Source organism: Lipophrys pholis (assembly GCF_963383615.2).
Source record: "Lipophrys pholis genome assembly, contig: SCAFFOLD_51, whole genome shotgun sequence".
Taxonomy (NCBI): Eukaryota; Metazoa; Chordata; class Actinopteri; order Blenniiformes; family Blenniidae; genus Lipophrys; species Lipophrys pholis.
Genome location: NW_028292157.1, coordinates 122,528 through 131,598, shown reverse-complemented (window position 1 = coordinate 131,598; position 9,071 = coordinate 122,528). Strand labels below are relative to the sequence as shown.

The following is a 9,071-nucleotide window of genomic DNA, read 5'->3' as shown; positions in this document are numbered from 1 at the left end:
TATCGTGGTGTGTATCATGGTGTGTATCGTGGTGTGTATCATGACGTGTATTGTGGTGTGTATCGTGGTGTGTATTGTGGTGTGTATGGTGTGTATCGTGGTGTGTATCATGGTGTGTATCGTGGTGTGTATCCTGGCATGTATCGTTGAGTGTATATTATGGCGTGTATCGTGGTGTGTATCATGGTGTGTATCGTGGTGTGTATCATGGTGTGTTTCGTGGTGTGTATCATGGTGTGTATCATGGTGTGTATCGTGGTGTGTATTGTGGTTTGTATGGTGTGTATCGTGGTGTGTATCGTTGAGTGTATCGTGGTGTGTATCGTGAGGATGGAGGAAATTGAAGGGAGGAGAGGATGGAGGGATGTGAAGGGAGGAGAAGATGCAGGAAAGTGAAAGGAGGAGAGAATGGAGGGATGTGAAGGGAGGAGAGGATGGAGTGATGTGTAGGGAGGAGAGGATGGAGGGAGAGGATGGATGGAGATGAAGGGACGAGAGGATGGAGGGAGAGGATGGAGGGATGTGAAGGGAGGAGAGGATGGAGGAAAGTGAAGGGAGGAGGGATGTGAAGGGGGGACATGATGGAGGGATGTGAAGGGAGGAGAAGATGGAGGAAAGTGAAGGGGGGAGGGATGTGAAGGGAGGACAGGGTGGAGGGATGTGAAGGGAGGACAGGGTGGAGGGATGTGAAGGGAGGAGAGGATGGAGGGAGAGGATGGAGGGAGATGATGGAGGGATGGCGGTGAAGGGAGGAGAGGATGGAGGGAGGTGAAGGGATGAGAGGATGGAGGGAGGGAGGTGAAGGGAGGAGATCATGGAGGGAGAGGATGGAGGGAGGAGAGGATGGAGTTATGTATAGGGAGGAGAGGATGAGGAATGTATAGGGAGGAGAGGATGGAGGGATGTGAAGGGAGGAGAGGATGGAGAGGATGGAGGGAGGAGAGGATGGAGTTATGTATAGGGAGGAGAGGATGGAGGGTGGGCTGTGAAGGGAGGAGAGGATGAAGGGATGTGAAGGGAGGAGAGGATGGAGGGTGGGCTGTGAAGGGAGGAGAGGATGAAGGGATGTGAAGGGAGGAGAGGATGAGAGGATGGAGGGAGGAGAGGATGGAGTTATGTATAGGGAGGAGAGGATGGAGGGCGAGATGTGAAGGGAGGAGAGGAGGGAGGGATGTGGTGTCTCCGTGTTATTCCTGTTAAAGAAGGAAGAGCTGCTCCTTTTCTCTCACTTCATTTGAACAAATCACTCAAATCCCAGATTTCTTTTGAAAACTATTCCCTCTCTCCTCCTCCACTGCCTGATTCCACTGCCTGATTCCACTGCCTGGTTTCACTGCCTGGTCTCACTGCCTGATTCCACTGCCTGATTCCACTGCCTGGTTTCACTGCCTGATTCCACTGCCTGGTTTCACTGCCTGATTCCACTGCCTGATTCCATTGCCTGGTCTCACTGCCTATTTTCACTGCCTGGTCTCACTGCCTGATTCCACTGCCTGGTCTCACTGCCTGATTCCACTCCCTGATTCCACTGCCTGATTCCACTGCCTGGTCTCACTGCCAGTTTTCACTGCCTGGACTCACTGCCTGATTCCACTGCCTGATTCCACTGCCTGGTTTCACTGCCTGGTCTCACTGCCTGGTCTCACTGCCTGGTTTCACTGCCTGATTCCACTGCCTGGTTTCACTGCCCGCTTCCACTGCCTGGTTTCACTGCCTGATTCCACTGCCTAATTCCACTGCCTGATTCCACTGCCTGGTCTCTGTGAGCTGATAATGAAAAGGAAATCAAGCCGGTTCGGTCTGGATGTGATTCCCACCAGATTTCTCCAGGATGGTTTTAACTAGGTTAGGCCCAGTCAGTCTTTTACTAACCATCACTAGCTCACTCTGCACTGCTCACTCTGCACTGCTCACTCTCCCTCTGCTTTTAAACATGAGGTGGTCCACACACTTTAATATGAACAACTTCAGACCAATTTCAAACTTTTATTTTTATCAAACGTTTTAGAAAAAGTAGTTTCAAATCAGCTTTTAGCTTTTATGTACCAACAGAACATCTTTGAGAAGCACCAGTCTGCTTTTAGAAGCTCTACATTTAGAGCTCTACATTTAGAGCTCTACATAGCCCAGGAGCTGCCCTCCTGCTGGCCGCCGGCAGAGGTGACGGTGCTGTGTAGAGCTCTACATTTAGAGCTCTACACAGCCCAGGAACTGCCCTCCTCCTGACCGCCGGCAGAGGTGACGGTGCTATGTAGAGCTCTACATTTAGAGCTCTACATAGCCCAGGAACTGCCCTCCTCCTGACCGCCGGCAGAGGTGACGGTGCTATGTAGAGCTCTACATTTAGAGCTCTACATAGCCCAGGAGCTGCCCTCCTGCTGGCCGCCGGCAGAGGTGACGGTGCTGTGTAGAGCTCTACATTTAGAGCTCTACATAGCCCAGGAGCTGCCCTCCTGCTGGCCGCCGGCAGAGGTGACGGTGCTGTTTGAATTCTAGAGTCCAAAAGGACAGCTGTGTGTCCACAGTACGTGTCTCCAATGGGTCAGTCTGACACGCAGCATCCCTCCTTGTCTCACTGCTCTCCTGAGCTGTCCTGTGAAGACAAAACAAGGTTTGCAAAGATCTTCACATTTCCTTGTTACAATAGCTGCAGGTAAAACTGCCTCCAGCAGGGGGCAGTAGCTCACTACTGTCCTGACTTCTATGTGTGTCCTCCAGCAGGGGGCAGTACCTCACTACCGTCCTCATGTCTCTGTATTTGTCCTCCAGCAGGGTTAGCTGACTACCGTCCTGACGTCTCTGTGTATGTCCTCCAGCAGGGTTAGCTGACGACCGTCCTGACGTCTCTGTGTGTGTCCTCCTGCAGGGGGCAGTAACTCACTACCGTCCTCATGTCTCTGTGTGTGTCTTCCAGCAGGGGGCAGTACCTCACTACCGTCCTCATGTCTCTGTGTGTGTCTTCCAGCAGGGGGCAGTAGCTGACGACCGTCCTGACATCTCTGTATGTGTCCTCCAGCAGGGTTAGCTGACTACCGTCCTGACGTCTCTGTCTATGTCCGCCAGCAGGGGGCAGTAGCTCACTACCGTCTGGATGTCTCTGTGTGTGTCCTCCAGCAGGGGGCAGTACCTCACTACCGTCTAGATGTCTCTGTGTGTGTCCCCCAGCAGGGGGCAGTAGCTCACTACCGTCCTCATGTCTCTGTGTGTGTCCTCCAGCAGGGGGCAGTACCTCACTACCGTCTGGATGTCTCTGTGTATGTCCCCCAGCAGGGGGCAGTAGCTCACTACCGTCCTCATGTCTCTGTGTGTGTCCTCCAGCAGGGGGCAGTACCTCACTACCGTCTGGATGTCTCTGTGTATGTCCCCCAGCAGGGGGCAGTAGCTCACTACCGTCCTCATGTCTCTGTGTGTGTCTTCCAGCAGGGGGCAGTACCTCACTACCGTCCTCATGTCTCTGTGTGTGTCTTCCAGCAGGGGGCAGTAGCTGACGACCATCCTGACATCTCTGTATGTGTCCTCCAGCAGGGTTAGCTGACTACTGTCCTGACGTCTCTGTGTATGTCCTCCAGCAGGGGGCAGTAGCTCACTACCGTCCTCATGTCTCTGTGTGTGTCCTCCAGCAGGTGGCAGTACCTCACTACCGTCTGGATGTCTCTGTGTATGTCCCCCAGCAGGGGGCAGTAGCTCACTACCGTCCGCATGTCTCTGTGTGTGTCCTCCAGCAGGGGGCAGTAGCTCACTACCGTCTGGATGTCTCTGTGTGTGTCCTCCAGCAGGGGGCAGTAGCTCACTACCGTCTGGATGTCTCTGTGTGTGTCTTCCAGCAGGGGGCAGTACCTCACTACCGTCCTCATGTCTCTGTGTGTGTCTTCCAGCAGGGGGCAGTAGCTGACGACCGTCCTGACATCTCTGTATGTGTCCTCCAGCAGGGTTAGCTGACTACTGTCCTGACGTCTCTGTGTATGTCCACCAGCAGGGGGCAGTAGCTCACTACCGTCTGGATGTCTCTGTGTGTGTCCTCCAGCAGGGGGCAGTAGCTCACTACCGTCCTGACGTCTATGTGTGTCCTCCAGCAGGGGGCAGAAGCTCAGTACCGTCCTGACGTCTACGTGTGTCCCCCAGCAGGGGGCAGTAGCTCACTACCGTCCTCATGTCTCTGTATGTGTCTTCCAGCAGGGGGCAGTACCTCAATACCGTCCTCATGTCTCTGTGTGTCTTCCAGCAGGGGGCAAGTAGCTCACTACCGTCCTCTCTGTGTGCGTCCTCCAGCAGGGGGCAGTACCTCACTACCGTCCTCTCTGTGTGTGTCTTCCAGCAGGGGGCAAGTAGCTCACTACCGTCCTCTCTGTGTGCGTCCTCCAGCAGGGGGCAGTACCTCACTACCATCCTCTCTGTGTGCGTCCTCCAGCAGGGGGCAGTACCTCACTACCGTCCTTACGTCTCTGTGTGTGTCTTCCAGCAGGGGGCAGTAGCTCACTACTGTCTGGATGTCTCTGTGTGTGTCCTCCAGCAGGGGGCAGTAGCTCACTACCGTCTGGATGTCTCTGTGTGTGTCTTCCAGCAGGGGGCAGTACCTCACTACCGTCCTCATGTCTCTGTGTGTGTCTTCCAGCAGGGGGCAGTAGCTGACGACCGTCCTGACATCTCTGTATGTGTCCTCCAGCAGGGTTAGCTGACTACTGTCCTGACGTCTCTGTGTATGTCCACCAGCAGGGGGCAGTAGCTCACTACCGTCTGGATGTCTCTGTGTGTGTCCTCCAGCAGGGGGCAGTAGCTCACTACCGTCCTGACGTCTATGTGTGTCCTCCAGCAGGGGGCAGAAGCTCAGTACCGTCCTGACGTCTACGTGTGTCCCCCAGCAGGGGGCAGTAGCTCACTACCGTCCTCATGTCTCTGTATGTGTCTTCCAGCAGGGGGCAGTACCTCAATACCGTCCTCATGTCTCTGTGTGTCTTCCAGCAGGGGGCAAGTAGCTCACTACCGTCCTCTCTGTGTGCGTCCTCCAGCAGGGGGCAGTACCTCACTACCGTCCTCTCTGTGTGTGTCTTCCAGCAGGGGGCAAGTAGCTCACTACCGTCCTCTCTGTGTGCGTCCTCCAGCAGGGGGCAGTACCTCACTACCATCCTCTCTGTGTGCGTCCTCCAGCAGGGGGCAGTACCTCACTACCGTCCTTACGTCTCTGTGTGTGTCTTCCAGCAGGGGGCAGTAGCTCAACACCATCCTGATGTCTCTGTGTGTGTCTTCCAGCAGGGGGCAGTAGCTCACTACTGTCCTCACTGTGTGTGTCCTCCAGCAGGGGTCACTCGAGTCCTGACGTCTCTATTTGTGTCCTACAGTAGGGGTACACTATGTGTTTTTTTCCTCAAGCAGGGGGCAGTAGCTCACTACCGTCCTCTCTGTGTATGTCCCCCAGCAGGGGGCAGTACCTCACTACCGTCTGGATGTCTCTGTGTATGTCCTCCAGCAGGGTTAGCTGACGACCGTCCTGACGTCTCTGTGTATGTCCTCCAGCAGGGGGCAGTAGCTCACTACCGTCCTCATGTCTCTGTGTGTGTCCTCCAGCAGGGGGCAGTAGCTCACTACCGTCTGGATGTCTCTGTGTATGTCCTCCAGCAGGGTTAGCTGACTACCGTCCTGACGTCTCTGTGTATGTCCTCCAGCAGGGGGCAGTACCTCACTACCGTCTGGATGTCTCTGTGTATGTCCCCCAGCAGGGGGCAGTAGCTCACTACCGTCCTCATGTCTCTGTGTGTGTCCTCCAGCAGGGGGCAGTACCTCACTACCGTCTGGATGTCTCTGTGTATGTCCCCCAGCAGGGGGCAGTAGCTCACTACCGTCCTCATGTCTCTGTGTGTGTCTTCCAGCAGGGGGCAGTAGCTGACGACTGTCTGGATGTCTCTGTGTGTGTCCTCCAGCAGGGGGCAGTACCTCACTACCGTCCTCATGTCTCTGTGTGTGTCCTCCAGCAGGGGGCAGTAGCTCACTACCGTCTGGATGTCTCTGTGTGTGTCCTCCAGCAGGGGGTAGTAGCTCATTACCGTCTGGATGTCTCTGTGTGTGTCTTCCAGCAGGGGGCAGTACCTCACTACCGTCCTCATGTCTCTGTGTGTGTCTTCCAGCAGGGGGCAGTAGCTGACGACCGTCCTGACATCTCTGTATGTGTCCTCCAGTAGGGTTAGCTGACTACTGTCCTGACGTCTCTGTGTATGTCCTCCAGCAGGGGGCAGTAGCTCACTACCGTCCTGACGTCTATGTGTGTCCTCCAGCAGGGGGCAGAAGCTCAGTACCGTCCTGACGTCTACATGTGTCCCCCAGCAGAGGGCAGTAGCTCACTACCGTCCTCATGTCTCTATGTGTGTCTTCCAGCAGGGGGCAGTACCTCAATACCATCCTCATGTCTCTGTGTGTGTCTTCCAGCAGGGGGCAAGTAGCTCACTACCGTCCTCTCTGTGTGCGTCCTCCAGCAGGGGGCAGTACCTCACTACCATCCTCTCTGTGTGCGTCCTCCAGCAGGGGGCAGTACCTCACTACCGTCCTTACGTCTCTGTGTGTGTCTTCCAGCAGGGGGCAGTAGCTCAACACCATCCTGATGTCTCTGTGTGTGTCTTCCAGCAGGGGGCAGTAGCTCACTACTGTCCTCACTGTGTGTGTCCTCCAGCAGGGGTCACTCGAGTCCTGACGTCTCTATTTGTGTCCTACAGTAGGGGTACACTATGTGTTTTTTTCCTCAAGCAGGGGGCAGTAGCTCGCTACCGTCCTCTCTGTGTATGTCTTCCAGCAGGGGGCAGTAGCTCACTACTGTCCTCACTGTGTGTGTCCTCCAGCAGGGGTCACTCGAGTCCTGACGTCTCTATTTGTGTCCTACAGTAGGGTTACACTATGTGTTTTTTTCCTCAAGCAGGGGGCAGTAGCTCACTACTGTCCTCATTGTGTCTGTCCTCCAGCAGGGGGCAGTAGCTCACTACCGTCCTCATTGTGTCTGTCCTCCAGCAGGGGGCAGTAGCTCACTACCGTCCTCTCTGTGTATGTCCTCCAGCAGGGGGCAGTAGCTCACTACCGTCTGGATGTCTCTGTGTCCTCCAGCAGGGAGCAGTAGCTCACTACCGTCTGGATGTCTCTGTGTGTCCTCCAGCAGGGGGCAGTAGCTCACTACCGTCCTGATGTCTTTGTGTGTGTCCTCCGGCAGGGGGCAGTAGCTCACTAAGGTCTGGATGTCTCTGTGTGTCCTCCAGCAGGGGGCAGTAGCTCACTAAGGTCTGGATGTCTCTGTGTGTCCTCCAGCAGGGGGCAGTAGCTCACTACCGTCTGGATATCTCTGTGTGTCCTCCAGCAGGGGGCAGTAGCTCACTACCGTCCTGATGTCTTTGTGTGTGTCCTCCGGCAGGGGGCAGTATTTCACTACCGTCTGGATATCTCTGTGTGTCCTCCAGCAGGGGGCAGTAGCTCACTACCGTCCTGATGTCTTTGTGTGTGTCCTCCGGCAGGGGGCAGTAGCTCACTACCGTCCTGATGTCTTTGTGTGTGTCCTCCGGCAGGGGGCAGTATTTCACTACCGTCCTCTCTGAGTGTGTCCTCCAGCAGGGGGCAGTCGCTCACTACCGTCTGGATGTCTCTGTGTGTCCTCCAGCAGGGGGCAGTAGCTCACTACCGTCCTCTCTGAGTGTGTCCTCCAGCAGGGGGCAGTAGCTCACTACCGTCTGGATGTCTCTGAGTGTGTCCTCCAGCAGGGGGCAGTAGCTCACTACCGTCTGGATGTCTCTGAGTGTGTCCTCCAGCAGGGGGCAGTAGCTCACTACCGTCTGGATGTCTCTGAGTGTGTCCTCCAGCAGGGGGCAGTACCTCACTACCGTCTGGATGTCTCTCTGTGTGTCCTCCAGCAGGGGGCAGTAGCTCACTATCGTCCTGATGTCTTTGTGTGTCGAAGAAGACAGTCTTCCTCGTGAGTATCGCAGCGTTTTGGAGCATTAGTGTGTAGTATTTTTAAAGTTTTCATAAAGAAGCAGAAAGAGGAGCGGAGATGGTGAGTGGCAGCACACACACACACACACACACGTGCGCGCGCACGCACACACACGTTACAGCGGGTTTCACTCCTCCACAATGCTAATGGCTAGCGTGTTAGCCCTGTTAGCTTCGAGGAAAGCAGGAGAGTTAGAAGAAGGTTCTGAAGGTTTAAAGGTTCTAGAGGTTCTAGAGCAGGACTCCTCTAATCCGGGTCGGGGGGGGAGGGGGGGTCCTGTTCCCGTTCCCCAGCTTCAGCACGCGGGACTCTCACAATGATATTGTAATGTATTTGAGTTGAAACTGCAGTACTCAGTGTCACCTGTAGATGGCACTGTGTCTTCTGTTAGATGACTGTGTTGTGTAGTCAGGAGACTTTGTTGTTCACGATACATAGAATAGAATATATTGATACAGCACCTTTCCCTTATATGAGTCACAAGGTGCTGAACAGCACTAGAACCAGACACAATAAGTAAGTCCAGTATATTACATGGTGTCAGAAGTGAAAAGAGATTTTTGACAGAAAAAGAGGAAGAAGACGGAGCAGATGAAACCTCTGATATCATGAAGTCTGGAGGGGAACCTAGTGAAGAACTGTCTGGAGGGGAACCTAGAGGGGAACCTAGTGAAGAACTGGACAGTCTGGAGGGGAACCTAGTGAAGAACTGTCTGGAGGGGAACCTAGTGAAGAACTGGACAGTCTGGAGGGGAACCTAGTGAAGAACTGTCTGGAGGGGAACCTAGTGAAGAACTGGACAGTCTGGAGGGGAACCTAGTGAAGAACTGTCTGGAGGGGAACCTAGTAAAGAACTGGACAGTCTGGAGGGGAACCTAGTGAAGAACTGTCTGGAGGGGAACCTAGAGGGGAACCTAGTGAAGAACTGGACAGTCTGGAGGGGAACCTAGTGAAGAACTGTCTGGAGGGGAACCTAGTGAAGAACTGGACAGTCTGGAGGGGAACCTAGTGAAGAACTGTCTGGAGGGGAACCTAGTGAAGAACTGGACAGTCTGGAGGGGAACCTAGTGAAGAACTGTCTGGAGGGGAACCTAGTAAAGAACTGGACAGT

At 54.6% G+C, this 9,071-nt stretch overlaps 1 protein-coding gene across 1 annotated transcript in view; it reads left to right on the top strand.

Annotated features, from left to right (window-relative positions):
• The first annotated feature begins 7,883 nt into the window (after positions 1-7,883).
• The window catches only part of isy1 (ISY1 splicing factor homolog), a 31,298-nt gene continuing 30,110 nt past the window's right edge, over positions 7,884-9,071 (top strand). Inside the window, exon 1 of the mRNA XM_080493772.1 lies at positions 7,884-8,020. Within this exon, the coding sequence (XP_080349898.1) occupies positions 8,018-8,020 (3 nt within the window). The 5' untranslated portion in view covers positions 7,884-8,017. The remainder of the gene's footprint in view (positions 8,021-9,071) is intronic.